The sequence below is a fragment of the Sturnira hondurensis genome, unplaced genomic scaffold (assembly GCF_014824575.4).
Source record: "Sturnira hondurensis isolate 20B ecotype Veracruz unplaced genomic scaffold, ASM1482457v3 Scaffold0004474, whole genome shotgun sequence".
In the NCBI taxonomy this organism is placed as follows: Eukaryota; Metazoa; Chordata; class Mammalia; order Chiroptera; family Phyllostomidae; genus Sturnira; species Sturnira hondurensis.
In genome coordinates, this window is record NW_028077105.1 from 2,360,192 (window position 1) to 2,375,259 (window position 15,068).

The window sequence follows — 15,068 nt, forward strand, 5'->3', positions numbered from 1 at the left end:
TTCCTCTCCTTTGTTCTCTAGAATCAGGATGACAGCGACGCAAAGCACACAGGGAGACTGCAGGCCAAGGACAGAAAGAAACTTCCTCATGCTCATGGGTATAGGGCTTTGCTGTCCCAAAGCTAAGGTTTCACCGGACGCAAGATCACTGCCTTGCACCCCAGGACACAGCATTAACACAGAAGATAAAACCACCATCAAAGGCCACATCTTACCCTGGGACCTTCTCTAATAATCCCAATCCCTGCTCCTTTCCAACGTTCTCTCTAGGGAGGTAGAATAGTCAGAGACAATTATACACTGTGGCTAGGACATGGGTCTGGCCAAAGTTTCATTAGGAAGAAGCATGGATCGGAATAAATGTACTATTGCTGCAATTCCTTTCTTCCTAGGGAAGGCAACCAAAGTGCATCAGACAGGCTGCCTCCCGCTGCGGTCAGGAACTTGCCTGGCTGCACGGCCTGCTCACGGCAAACACATCCTCTCAAGAAGACACCGCAGTATTTGCCCCAGAGCAGAAGAAACAACTTCATTTAAATAACCTTAAAGTTTGCAATAAAATAAATAAAGTAAACTCTACAGACACAAGGCCTTTACCAAGGTAGCATGTTGAGTTCATGAAGGCTGTACACACAGGGGATGCCCCAACAACAACCAGAAAATAGGTTATTATTGTTTGGTCTTCTTACTCTAGGGCAGCATTTCGACACAGTGAAAAACAAAACAAAAAAAACACACACACAAAAAACCCCTTATACACAAGGGTACATTATATATGTACACACTATTTATGCACACCTCAGTTCAAATTAGCCTCTTTGTAAGTGAAGACAGTGATAACCAAGAGTTACACATCTTCCCACTAAAATATTCTGATTTTTACAAGGTGCATATTGTAAAGAGCAGCTGGTTTGCTTTACAGAATGTACTGAGTCTCAGCAGCCTCAGAATCACAGTCCATGAGAAAGGAATGAGGCAGGTAAGGAAAAACCATAAACTACTGACACTCTGAAAACGTCCGTTTTCCCTGAGCTTCCGGGCCTTCTCACAGAGGGCCCGTGGGCTGAGGTCTCCTCACAGAGGGCCTGGGGGCCATGCAGATTCAGCTTCCTGCCTCTGAGCAATGCCAATGAGGCAGGTGGAGTGGCTCTGACTCTCCTGAAAGATGACGAAGCAGTCCTGACACGCACTCCAACTCCATAAAGCTCCTGGCCTCCTGCTAGTAGGAGAGGAAGCAGAGCCGCAGGCTGAGCTGGACAAAGTCTGCTGCTAGTCACAGGCTCTGCTCCAAGGCTACTGGGGAATGTTCTCCAGTTACCAAATTCAAGGCCACGACCAGGAACTTATCTTTCCTTCTCAAAGACAATCTCGAGTCTTCTGTTGCAGGGACTGACCCTCCAGCGGCACCAGAGTGTTTAGGGTATAGCACCATGTTGGCTAACGACTGGGGCTAGCTCACCTGTTTCATGTTAGCCATACATCTGCTTGAACTGAAAGCACTCATTACAGTAGCCATTGCACTTGGTGTTGCCGAAGTGATCACAGGCGGGGGCCCGGCAGCGCTGTTTGGGGGGCTCTTCAGGAAGAGGCTCAGCCCGGTGAGCCCCAGTGCCCACTCTCTGGCCAAGGTGCTGGCACTCCATGCAGAGTTCCTCGTTGCGACAGGCCAGGATGTTCTTGCAAGAGGCCCGGGCGCACTTGGGCCTGGGGGCACTCTGCGTGGTCCGGGACACGTCTCTGTGCTGGCTCAGTCTCTGCGGGGAAAGAGCAGAGAGAACTGTGATTCACGTTTCTCAGGGAAAGCACATGTGATCTCAGAGCACAGTGTGGATGCTACAGGGAGCTCTGAGGGGTGAAGACTACCTGTCTGACCAAGGGAGCAGAGTTCCATGTGCCTCTGTGAATAAGGGCACTTTTCTCCCCGTGCCACAAAAGCAGACCTGGCCAAAGGGCCGCCAGGGAACCCCCAATCCTAACCCAGAGGCCTGTGCACACTGGCCTAGTTTGACTCTATTGAGATGCATAAACTGCCATTATTTATCTAGACCGATTCCTACTGTTTGGTAAATAATAGGAGAGGCATCTATCAGTCCAAGTTTTTCTTCTGTGCCATTAGGTGGGGGCATCTGGATGCTCCACCTCCTCATCCTATCTGCTCTTGGTAAAGGGTCATTTAAGAAAGTATGCTGGCGACATCGACGTCTGTGCTTCTGCTACGACTCCAAGAGGTCTCTAGCTTTGGGGGGCTTACAGAGGTTTTATCCTATGGCGAACTTTCTTTACTTCCTACAATGAATTCTGAGGTATGCTAAGGCGGTGAAAATCAATAGTAGCTGCTCCAGCAAGGAGGACTAGGGGGAAGTACCTCAAAAATGTCTCACCAGTTGCTCTTCAGTCCTTTTTGCTTCATGAAATCTCTGATTTTGAGCTTCAATGAAACACTTCTGACAGTATCCTTCAAACACGGTGCTTCCGAGGGTGCCACATTCTCTTCCCAGGCAGGGAGTTGCGTTCTGGAATCTGGAGGCGGTGGGGCCTACTTTCCCCGAGGCAGCAACAAAATCTGGAAGAGAGTGGATACCGATCAGCATTATCTATGGGTCACCATGCAGAAAGAAACAGTGACTTGAGAGAAATAAACAGGTTCAAAGTCCAGATTAGGCCAGCCTTCAGCAGATACACGGGAAGATGCTGCCTTTTATGGGTTCAGCAAAGTTTAAAAAGTGATACTAACCCTATCATTGAAACAGCTTTGATTTTACAAATCCCTTACTTTTGAATGTCCCATACTGGTCAGTCACAGTCACAGAACAGAGACAGATTAACTGCTCGTCCTGCTTTCAAATCAGGGATTTCTAAAACCACAGATTTTTTTACCACGTCTGTAGAGACTTCCCTCTCTCTCCAGCTGCTCTTCAGATTTTGAGTTTTCTCTATTGTACCAAAAAAGTCTAGTTTAAAGTCTACCTTGTAAATACAACACCAAATAACCTATGGAAACACAGGCAATAAACTCTATCTAGAGGGCACATACGGAAGACAGTATTCTGTGGTGTTGGCTCCCATGTGCAGCTGGCAGAACCAGTGTGACTGTCCCTCGGTGTGACATTGTACCCTATTGCCTAGAGAAGCTCCTTTCTGGAAGGTCAAGAAGGAAGCCCTTTAGACAGGGCTTCAAAACAAGGGTTAAGAAATCCATCATTTTACTCACGTTTATTTTCTCTGTACTCGATGAAACACAGTGTGCAAAAGCCCTGGTTTTCAGGAGTTCCAAAGTACATGCAGCCTGCTTTCCGGCACTTGCTTGTCCCCGTCCTGTCCCCTGGAGTCCGTGCGGCCTGAGAGAGGCAGCCAGAGGGGGCTTCACTCCCAGCTCTGTGGCAAGAATGAGGGGAGAGACTCTGGATGAGCTGCGCTGGGTCTGACTTAGATCTCTGATGACAGGAAGGAGGGATGCTGGAGCTGAGGTTTGAGGAGGGCTCTGCTGTAGTCCGTTTGAAGCAAGTGCTGCAGATGCCATTAAATGTCCTGGTGACGTCCTGGAGGCAGGCCTGGCACTTACCAGGATCTAAATGCCTTGTGTTTTCCGAGGTGTGGCCCATATTAAGTTGCCGGGCATTGTGGCAACGCTCACAAAATCCGTTGTGCTGCACATTCAGTGTGAAAGGGCAGCCAGGGCTCCTGCACTTCATTGCAGTGGTCTCGCTGAACAGGAAAAGGCTGGGTGCTGTTGGAGGGGCTGAATGAGGCCCCCCAGCTGGCTCCTGGGGGTTCCAGGCTGAGGGCTCATATGCCTCACCTCGAGAGGCTCCAAGCACCACGTCAGGGCCTGGCTTGGACTTTGGCTTTGGGGATTTGTTCTGGTTCTTTTGCCGCCTCTCTGCGCATTCATGGCACAAAGGCTGGGTGTTCACGGACATGAAGAAAGGGCAGTTCGGTGTTTCGCATTTTACGTCCATGAGAGAGAGCTGGGGGATGGAGGGGTCCAAAGGGTGCAGCTCTCTCCGCCCCTGCTCATTGTTCTCTTGCCACTTCTTGTACTCATGCTGGACAAGTTCAAAGTAATCATCTACCAGGTTTATTTCCTTTGGTAAGTTAGCTTCATCCAACCTAAAGGCCAAAAGGAAAATTATGAGACTATATGCACACACACAATTCTAAGTCAATAACTTGTAAGAGCAAATTTTAGCATAGTTCCAGTGGTTTCTGGAACTAGTCACTGAACTGCAAACCTATCACAAAGAGTCAGCACATCCAACATTACACAGCCCAGGATGTCATGATTTCAAGAATCACAGTCTTCTTTAATCAATCCTGGTCCAACCAGAATTATGGATAACTCTAAAGAAAGGGCTGCCTCTACATTTAATGACTCTATTCCCCTTTCAAAAAGTTACTTTTACTTTCTGACTTCTCAGAGATCAAATTTCTAGTAAAAAACTACTCAGCGTGTTCTTTTGGCACTAATCTGCCTCATGGTGCAAACTACTTCAGAACTTTGTGTTCTACATTTTGCTGTTAATTATTTTTAAACCAGTGCCTGGTCTCTGCTGGAGTTAATGGCCATGAGTGTAACTAAGAGACACACACCTGGGCATTATTTACGGACTGTCTGTAATCCGCTGCTCTCCACTTTGGCAAACTAATTCTCTCACCTCTTTCGAGGCCATCTCTTGTGCATTTCAAGTCCTAAGAAACAGGCATCTCATTAACATAAAGCCCGGGTGTTTAGAGCTTGGCTACCTGTACAGGGTACACTCTGGGTGTCTCCTCCCCTTTCCTTGTGGTGAAATCACGTGGCTGCTACACAAACACATTCAACAACCCCGTCTGGTCTGGTATGTCTGTCCTTACCAAGAAGCTAAGGAAAAAAAAAAAGCTTTCGTTTCTAAGAACTTTCAGTTGCTAGTCTAGTACCAGGACAAGGAAGAAAACAACCATCCTTGATGTAAACAAACTTTTAAAAGCCCCAACTCTTGACTCTCAGCACCCAGATATGCAGGGAAATCACGATGGGTAAATGACTTGTTCTCATTTGAAACCAAAGTTACTAATGCCTCGAATAAGCGATCCTCTCTGAGTCTGACAAGGCCCTGAGCTTGTTTCGCACCGAAGGAAGCTGGATGCAGTAACTCCACTGGTGAGCGCTGAGGCAGCAGTGGCTTCTGTGGCTGAATGAAAAACAGAGATGGCAACAGAGCAAGGGGAAGGTAAAGCGCTTACTTTGCAGCATTGATCAAATGGGTGGTGCCATGGTCCCAGCCTTGGACGGGGATTTCTATCACCATCAAGTATTCTTTCAAGAGCTTCTCCTTCATCTCATTTTCAGGATCTGTCAGAAAGTGAACTTTTAAGTCTTCAAATCTTCCTCGCTCTCGGTTGACAAGTGGAACAGCTCGGATTTCTGAGGGGAAAAAAATCACACGTAAGTAAAACATACATCTACTGAATGAGATGATGTGTGAAGCTGTACACACAATGATGAACATTTGAAAATATAGAAAGGATACTATTACAGAGCAGAAAACTATTATCTAGCCACAAAGTCAAACGGGGAAACAAACTCTGCTAAACTCTAACATAAAATGTATTGTTTCCAGGAAGCTCACAGCATGTAAAGCAGCCTGGAGGCAGCGGATCTCATTGGTTAAATTCCCACACTTCAGAATCAGACTGACCGGAGTTTGAATGTTGAATTTGCCACCAACAAGCTCTGGGACATTGGGAAAGTTATTACCCTCTGAGCTTCCAGTGCCTCAACTATAAAGCAAGGCTACCAATGCTTACAGCGCCCAGAGATGCTATGAGGTGAAATGAACTAATATACCTAAAGCACTTATAAAGTACCTATAGCACATTAAGCTATTGTAGTAACAGCTAACCTGATAGACATTTACCTGCTTCATGCACTGTATTAAGGGATCTGTGTGGCCTTTATTGGTCATTTATTAATAGAAATGGTAGTAGTAAGATACATATATATCTCCTACTTGCAACTAACATGCTAAAAGGAATTCTGAAGCCATACACAAAAGGTAAGGGGGCTACACAATTCCTGCTACAGCATTACTGTTGCTAACCAAGCAAATGACAGAATATTATATTCAAATAAAATAATTCACTTCAGTGAGACCATTGCAGCAAGGAGAAAAAGACCAAACCCACATTCAGGGGGACAAGCACCGCTATCTACCAGCAGTCACAAATGTGAAGGAATGCTCAGTTTTCTCACCGGGCCCACTGTCCTTCAGGGTCACCAAGGGTACAAAGTGCTGGCTATCGTAGCCAAGAACGATGGGGTATCTGTGGCATTCCTGGGCAGGCCAGTGGAGAGGCAAGTAAATTCCGCCCACCTTCAAAGGAGCGAAACTGGAACCTGATTCCAAACTTCTCAGCATTTTATCTGTTGAAGGAAAGAAAAAGAAAAAAAATAAGGCCCTCGGGTGACTTTCATCACATTCCATTCAACTACCATTGCCTCTTACTTAGGCAGCGTGGGTTCCCCTAAGAGCTAAAGCGTTAAAGCCGAAACGCACTTACATATACAAATAAATGATCTGCAGGCATCTTACCTGAAATGACAATGATTGGCCTTCTGAGGATGTTGCAAAGGACAAATATGTGTATTTCTTCCAGCGAAGGGTACTGAAGGCCGCCGCGGGCCCCTGGTGTGTCTGTGGAGGCCATTTTGATAAGGTTGTCCCATTCGTCGGTCCAATTCTAAAGGAAGAATTTTGGGGGGGATGCTTGAATGTACTCTATATTAAAAAAATCCTTCTGACTTTCTGATTTTACTGCATGGTTATTCATTTATATAACTCAGCTTGCTTTTCCCCTTTCTGGAAATCATCATTCAAATGACCACTCTTTTTTCCCCATATCGGTTTTCTTCCTTTACATTTTTCCACTACAAGGCAAACTCAAAAGTGGGGGAGGACAGTGGGGACAGCACCTGCTTTTGAAAAAATCCCTGATGAGGCATAACGCTGAAGCCCCTCGTCCAAATGTACACAAAAATTCCAAGCTTGTGACTGAGAATGGTGAACTCTGAATTTGACTGGCTGGCTCAGTAAACCATGCCAAGGACAATCAAACTGAGAACAGCCAAAACGCCACAGGGAAGCCCGTGATCGGAAAGATGAAGCCAAAATGAAGAGACACCCAGCTGGGAAGCTGCTGCCCTGAAGCCTCCCAGCTGGGACAAAAGCCTCGCTTCATCCCTCAGGAGGTTTCTGGTGTTTTCCATCCACGAGGCTTTGCTCAGCCAGGCTCATGTGACCTAGTAAATCATCTGTTTCTGAGAGCAGGGCCTAGCCTCAGGTACTCTCTTCCCCACCTTGGAGCTCTGTCAGTAAACGCTTAATGGGGAACAAAACATACCCGGGTGTCAAAGCACAGCCCCGTCTCCACAAATTCCTGAGATTTAAGAGATTCCAGCTGCCAGCGGAATTTAAAGTTGCGCGTGTCCGTCTCCTTGAGAGTGCTGAAGAGGGCCTTCCTCAGGACCAAGTCTGTGTCCTGAACACCCCACATGTACTGCGAAGCAGCATGCATGAGGCAGTTTCCATCACCTGAGGACACAAGGGAAGCCGATTCAAGAAATCCACATCCAAACCCAGGGAAGGACTCAGAGCGAACGAGCCCTGTTGCTATCGAGGAGACCCAATAGGATGTGCAGAAATGCAATGGCAGAATTTCTTAGGCAAAGGGTCAACTGATAACAACTCACAAGGTGATGCCAGATTTAAGGGAAAAAAATCCTTATTTTTAATGACTGATACCAAAAGAGCAAAGGAGCCAGGGACAGATAATCACAGGATCTCAGTTCCAGCCCGGCTCTGCCCCAACTAGTTTAGGTGACCTTGGAGGAAATTCTTTAACCTGAGTCTTTTTGCTCTTTGTGGAATGAAGGCATTGGATTGTGGTCTCTAAAGTCTGTCCCTTTTCTAATATATCTTGATGTTCTGGCCAAGACACTGGCACTATTACCTTCTGCCTCTGGGAGACCACACACAAGGCTTCATGCACAAACCAGGAAGCCAACTTCCCTCCATTCACTAGACAGGGACGGTCTGGCTATGACTCAGTGGTAAATGACCATTCACTGTAGCCTTTCAGCCTGGGAGTTTCCATTCCTGGTTTGTAAAGTGGGATTAAGAACACTGCATTACCTACTGTTGCTGACCCCCAGAAATGCCTTATGTGAACATGCTTGCTGGAAACTGCACAGTGTTTTTTAAAAGTTAAGAAGTGCCTGGATGTCTGCATTTGAAAATAATTCAGTTTTTAAGGCTGGCATTTCAAAAATGTTGAGCATTTTGAGCAAAAGAAAGATCTAATTTTATGCCATTAATTTGTTACTATTATAGGTTAAAATACAGTTTCAGAGACTACACTTCTTCCAACCTCCAAACAATAAACATTTTGGGAGAAGATTTAATACAAAAAAAGTCAATTCTTTCATCTCTTTTGGCAAGTATAAAATTGTTTTCAAAAAGAAAATATGAACTCTTTTCTTTGTATATAAGTAGGGCAATTAAGTTCCAAAATTTTACCAAATTTTAATTATAGTCAAATTGTAAAAAAAAAAAAAGCCCAAAATAGTAACAAAAACTCTGAAATACATATTCACAGCCAGTATCCCTCCAATTTACACACTTAGGAAAACTAGCTATGTAAGTGTTCAGACAAATGCACGAACAAGACCGCCCAAGCCTTGTGTCTTGCTTGACAGAAGTGTGGCAACGACTGCATTCTGTTGAAATTTCCCCTTTGCAAAATCTAGAGCAAAGATAAGGCTTTTTTTCTTCTTCTTGTGCTTTCAGTTCTTTATTGAGATGCACTGGTATAAAATTCCCTAAGTAACATCTGGAATTCCCCAGTGCTAAGTTATTTGACTAGCAATTGAGCAATAACTATTGTACTTTTTGTTCTGGTGTGTAGACATTTAAACTGCGAAGTGCACCCTGGACTTTCCAAGTGGGTGTGGTCAGGGTGAGCTGGAATAGGCCACTCATTATACAAGTGAAATCGCGGCAGCCAATAGACGCTGGAATTTTTCACATGAAGTTTCAACTTTATGCCACCTACTCCCTTTCTCATTCACCACAGTCTCATATCCTCAAATGCAAACTTGTGAATCACCCCCCTCCCCAGACCATTGACTCTGTAGAACCCACCAATAGAGGGGAAGGCTTAAAAATAACAAAAGGCGCTAATAAAAATCAGAGAGGAAATGTCATTTGTTTCCCCCCTCTATTAAAGATCTTTTCTCCCTTTTCCAGAATTTTAAGACATTTTCTTGAAAGTGGTGAAATAAAAGGGTTCTGATCCTAAAAATCCTTATTTCCAGAAATGCACTGGCTTTTGTAGTTTTCTTTGTAGGGTGAACCCTTGATGATTTCAATGGCAAATCTCGACAAAACAAGAATTTAACTCTTTACATTCCTTTTTTTTTTTCTTAAGGAAATAGAGCACGTTAAACCTGAACTGCTGTTCATGGTAATAATGCTGCTCATAATAATAAGGTTTTCCTCTTTCAACCACATTTCTAATTCGGCAGAATCTCTGGGTTTCCAGCTCTGCCAAAGTTGACTCCATCCCTTTTTTTTGTGTAACAAAATGGGAGAGAGTTAAAACCGCAAACTCGAAATATAAATCCCTTGATGATGACTTAACATAATTACCTACTTCTATGCATCGCTTGATTCGGTGCCAAGAACAATGGAAATACTAGCTATGCCCAGTTTTTCCCCCTGTATTTCTAAAGAATCTAGGCTTCAAAAATATAAGCAAGGTGTTAAGATGATGCACAAGACCCCCCAGAACCAAAGTAAAACAACATCTCCAACAGTAAAACCAAAAAAAAAACATCTTCCATCACACCAAGTTACCCAAGTCAAAAATGGCCAAAGTTAATGTACCAATTAAGTTACTCAAGTTAATGTTCTTATCATTTCATTGTCCACCAGGATTTTCTGCACATGGTTGTATGTATTGAGATGGTCTGATTGAGATGGTTTGGAACTGTCTCTTATCTAAGGACCTGAGATTCTGCCCTTAACTAAATTATAAGCATGTAATTGATCTTAGACAGGCTAACTTGCTTTGTGTAATAATAATAGCTACATATGCCCTGGCTGGTGTGGCTTACTGGATTGAGCACTGGCCTGTGAACCAAAGGGTCACTGGTTCGATTCCCAGTCAGAGCACACACCTGGGTTGTGGGCCAGGTCCCCCATAGGGGGAGCATGAGAGGCAACCACACATTGATACTTTTCTCCTTACTCTTACTCCCACCCTTCCCCTATGTCTAAAAATAAATAAATAAAATATTTAAAAAATAATTAGCTACATCTATTAATGTAGAATTTTGTATCTGCATGAAATGCCTGGATGTTTCTGGGATATGCATTCTCTTGCTCAAAAGAAATCATTAAAAAAAGAGTAGAGCACAGAAAAGGAAACAGCTACTAGTGGAAAAGGGACATTGGGCGGACAGGTTAACACACAGCAAGAAATTCAGTACTAAGGCAGAGGTCTAAAATCAGTGCTAAAAATTCCAACGATCTTTCTAGTTCATATCATGGGACCCTAAGCAACAGAACCTTGGCAAGGGAGCTGCAGACACAGGATCCCTCTTGTCCTCAACAGCCATTCACTGGTTAACCCATAAAATGCCACCAAGTCAGGAAGTACCAGGTCACCATCACAAGCATTTTCTAATGACGGTGGGAAATGACAGTAATAGCAGTTTTCACACCATGCTTTTCTTTTGAACTAAAGCCTGTTAATATTTACATTACTGGTCAGGGAAGGCAATTTTACAGATGACTAAACAGTTAAAAGAAGTAGATACCTAAGCTACCTAACAAGAGCATGGTGTTTAGAAATGCATTCCCCAAGCCTCAATGCATTCTGTTCTCTAATATGCACAACTAGAAAATATCCTTAATAAAAATATTCACAACACAAGCTTGCTTTCCTCACATGCCCCACAGAGTTTCTATACTCGGGTATCAATGGCCTCAAGAGATTTGGGTCGAGGCCCCAGCCCTGGGGGAGCCACACAAGGCAAAAGCATGTCTTACCATTCGTTTTTAGAGCCACAAGTTTCCTGACTTCTCGACACCAGTTGAGCTTCTTCTGACTTTCCAGGGAGGCCTGGATGTTTCTGTCTATGAGAGCTTTGTGGATGATCTCCCGAAACTGTGGACAAAACTGGCGAGTTCTGAACATTTCCAGCGTGTATCGGTGCATGGATTTGAAATGATGAATGATTCCATTGGTAGGTTTAAAAATATCTTCTGGAGTTCTCTCTCTGATCTTCACGGCTTTCCGCATATTGCTCAAATACAAAGCCTGAGGAAGGAGTTGTTCAGCCATCGTGTTGTTCCACGACACCTAAAGAAGAGGAAAAATACCCATTTCGTTAGCTTGACTTTGATGCTTCTTCTATATACCTGCCTGCAGGAAACCCCAGTGTTTGATCTTGTCATTACCCTAATCCGCAGGCAAAAGATCTTAGTCACCTCTACTCCCAGGACACTAGCTGGCCCCAAAGATTAACTCACAGTGGACTGTTTTAAGTTACATCACTTTTAAAGATTAGTCTAAACAAGAGAAGGAAGGCGGAGAGTGGGTACTGAGGAGGAGGGGAATAACCCTCTACTGGAAAGACAGTAAATATTTTGTGAAAAATCCTGCAATTTTATGCCATCCCCTAGGCATCTGACTGGAGTTTCCTCCTTAGCCCCAAGGAGAAATATTTACAAAGAGTTAATTTATAAAATTTATTATAATATTTATGAAGCGTTAAATCTAAATGTTTTATAACCAACAAAAAGCCTACATGTCCAGCAAGCTTTGCAATTTTAGGAGCAAACAATCAGCAATCTTTTCAGACCCTTCCACTGAACTTTAAACATTAGAATAAGAAATAAAATAACACCAATAATAGAGTAATAAATTCTACACTTCCAAGAGTAGCCATCAGAGCTCAATTACTTCAATGCAACAGCCAACCAAAGTTTATTAGCATCCTCCAGGCACCAACACTCATGCATTTTTCTGTCTTCACCATGAAATCTTCAAACATAATCAGTGGGTAGAAGGAAATGAAAGTCTGGCAGCAGATAAGGAAAGAAATTTCAGCCATGGGGTCACTCAGGACATATGTCAGAGGAGAGGGCAAAACCCAGCAACCATAACCCACGCCAACAGTGGGGAATGATGTGAACTGACATAATGCAGGATCTCTGCAGCGTGCAAAGCCAGCTCTCATTCACTGGCCCTTAGTAGGGTGTCTTGTCATACACCCTAATTTCCAAGATAACAACGAAGATGATTTTAGAGAATGAAGATACTCCCTAGAAAGTTCCATAGCCACTGTTAATCCCACTCCTGCATCAGACTACTTGCCAGGCAGGGCAAGCCTCTACTCGAGAAAGAAGTTAAACCAATGTAAAAGGGAAAAGAAACCTAGATGTTGGGGAAGACACTCCTGGGTGGGTCTAGGCTCACTTAAAGCCATTGATAAGGTTGTCTAAATTCTGTGGCCCACCCAAGAAGAGAGTGGGACTAGATGACCCCAAGGTTGCTTCTGAGGAGTTTTCTGGTGGTAGTTCGGGATCAGAATTCCTAATCTGATTGCCAGATGAAGCCTGAGAAAGGTCATTCTCTATCAGAGGTCAGATAGTAATCTCTCCTTTGATGTCAACCATTCCCTGCACGTAAAATTAGGCAAAATTATAGCAGGACATCAGACACAAGGAAGGGATAAAAGCATCACACTTCTCCTTTGTGGCCTGGCAAAAGTCTCTTTTATCTTGTCATTCATTTGTCTATCTGTCCACCTACTAAAGGCCGTGCTTGATGCTGGAGTTAAAAATCAAAGACTGCCGTACTCCCTTCTCTTGAAATCACATGACCACCTAAGCCTGCAGCTAAGGCAACAGAAGTACAGGTCCTGTTCAGCTCTCACACCATCTAGTGTGAGCTTTGCCTGGAAGCCAGGTCTTGCAACTCCTGCCCCTTTCTATTCTCACGGCACCATACCTGTGGCTGCAACACCCGCTGCTCCAGATGGAAACAGAAGGGTGATAGGAAGGTTTTTAAACAAGCTAGGTGGAGCCTCTTTTTGCTTTTCTGACTCTTCTATTATTTTCTTTGGAACCTGAAGATCTTTCAAATAGTTAGAACTGTAAATCATATGCAAGACATGCAAATGTCAATATTCAATGACCCACTGTCATCTCATTCATAGGTTTAGTCTTGCACAGCCTGCAGAATTGCCTCCTTAAATCAAAAGCCACTGTCCAAGTTCCCAGGACATAGTGTTCCACACGTAAGATTAAAGAATAAATTTTTCTGACATATGACTGTACTGTCATAGGTCATATGATATCATATATATTTATTTATAAGATATGCAATATCACCCTTCACATTTCTTTATGTTACTGTTACACAGCTGACTTTTTATCATCAAATACCTCATGGAATTTTGGAAAGCACCTCCAAATATTCAAATATTGTACAAAGAATTGCAAGAATGAAAGAAGCACTTCAGACAATAAGAATGGAGCAGCAACTGGCTGCTCTATAACCTGGGCCACAAGTGTTCTGGTCCAGAGGGCTCTTTAATGAACAATGGTTCTCCCCAAATGCTGTCCTGAGACACCTGACCAGACCCGCTTTCCAAGGAAAGATCAGAGGCAGGGAGAAACAAAGCAGTCTGGAAGAGAGCTGAGCTCCTTCCTTACTTAATACCACTGTTTTCCTGAGAGGCCAGGTGGCAGGATGTGGGACGACCCTGGTTGACAAAGACTGTCTGACTGTAGGGTAGGGGCTGAGGCAGGGGCCTGAAGATCACTCCAAACTGCAGTCCCCCAAAATGCAGGCCAACGACCCACTCCTACATGCAAACCTCTCTTACAATGCTGCAACTTAAAAGGATGGGCCTCATCCCATGACCCACACACCCACCTGCACAGAACTCTCTGGAGTATTTGCAAACCCTCCCTAGAAAGGATGGCCCTAAAACAGCACACCCATTGCACTGGTTCTGCACAACCCGGGAAGAAGTCACAACGTTCTGCAAATTCTATGTGGCCATGAGTATGCATCCCTTGGTCCCCACCCCTCTGCAAAAAAAAAAGGACATGAAAAGGGGCAAAGCACAAACGACCACCCCATCAAGCAGCTCTGGGCAATTCACCACCAGTCAGTTGCAGTTTAAGTTCTCTGCATAATCTGCTGGAGGAATCCAGGGCTGTCACCCCAACGTTTGGGGCAGCGATCTCAACTCTCAGCATCTCAAAACATACAAGGGGGAAACAAACAGCCCTCCAGGACCGCTGCAAAAGCAGGACTAGTCCCGCCCGCGAGTCGCTGCCAAATGCGCCCCCGCAGCCCTTGCGGGGAGGAAGAAACCTGGGGCAGACGCGGCGCATACCTTTCCGGGCCTCGCGATCCTCTCCCGAAGTCCCAAGTGCAGTTCAGGGCCGACCAACGCTGCAGGTTGGGGTCGGGATTGGGCTCGGGTGGAGGCGGAACCCCATGGACGCCGGGGCTCCGGGCTCGCCTGCTGTCTGGGCTGGCAGGGGGTGTGGGTCGCTCCCACCGCCACCGGCGTTCTTGCTGCTCCGCCCACGCGGCTCCTGAGCTTGTACTTGGCCGGCCACAGGGCTGGAGACTGCCAGTTCTCTGTTCTCTCTTTCTGTTTTACCACGGCGGCCGGCGCGGGGATTTCCACCAGGGACTTTCCAGTCACGTGACGCCCGGCAGCTTCGCAGGGCGTCTCTCGGCCCCGAACGAGGACCGGTCGCCGCCGGCAGAGGGCGTAGGAAGCCGGCGTGCCCCTCCCCGCCCGCCCGCCGTGCCCGCCCGAGGAGAAACTCCTGTGCCCCGCCCCGGGGTGTCCCCGCGTGAGTCACCTGGCTGTTTCGGAAGTGGAGGCCAACGTCACATCCATGTGGAAATCGTGGTGATGGGAACTGGAAATGAAATAGGTTCTTTTTTCGCAGCCGTTTTTCTGCAGAAAATCATCAACTGTGGAGAACAAGAAG

At 45.3% G+C, this 15,068-nt stretch overlaps 1 protein-coding gene across 2 annotated transcripts; it reads right to left on the reverse strand.

The window, feature by feature from the left end:
- Positions 1-355: 355 nt before the first annotated feature.
- Positions 356-14,748, reverse strand: TNFAIP3 (TNF alpha induced protein 3). 2 transcript variants are annotated; one of them, XM_037045663.1, is made up of 9 exons: positions 14,456-14,748; positions 11,091-11,403; positions 7,381-7,571; positions 6,573-6,720; positions 6,233-6,403; positions 5,224-5,404; positions 3,212-4,110; positions 2,382-2,563; positions 356-1,754 (listed from the first exon to the last, which is right to left on the reverse strand). In XM_037045663.1, the coding sequence occupies exons 2-9, from the start codon at positions 11,383-11,385 to the stop codon at positions 1,470-1,472; spliced, it is 2,352 nt and encodes a 783-aa protein (XP_036901558.1). In that variant the 5' UTR covers positions 11,386-11,403; positions 14,456-14,748; the 3' UTR covers positions 356-1,469. The 2 variants fall into 2 exon arrangements, with proteins under 2 accessions (XP_036901558.1, XP_036901559.1); XM_037045664.1 differs by having other exon boundaries at positions 1,667-1,754; positions 2,366-2,563.
- Positions 14,749-15,068: the final 320 nt, after the last annotated feature.

Excerpts from the sequence above, each read along its gene's own strand:
- TNFAIP3 (XM_037045663.1), bottom strand. The coding sequence starts at position 11,385 with ATGGCTGAACAACTCCTTCCTCAGGCTTTGTATTTGAGCAATATGCGG. Across the intron at positions 4,111-5,223 it reads CATTTGATCAATGCTGCAAA|GTTGGATGAAGCTAACTTAC; the intron begins GTAAGCGCTTTA and ends TTTGGCCTTTAG. Across the intron at positions 1,755-2,381 it reads AAAGGACTGAAGAGCAACTG|AGACTGAGCCAGCACAGAGA; the intron begins GTGAGACATTTT and ends CTTTCCCCGCAG.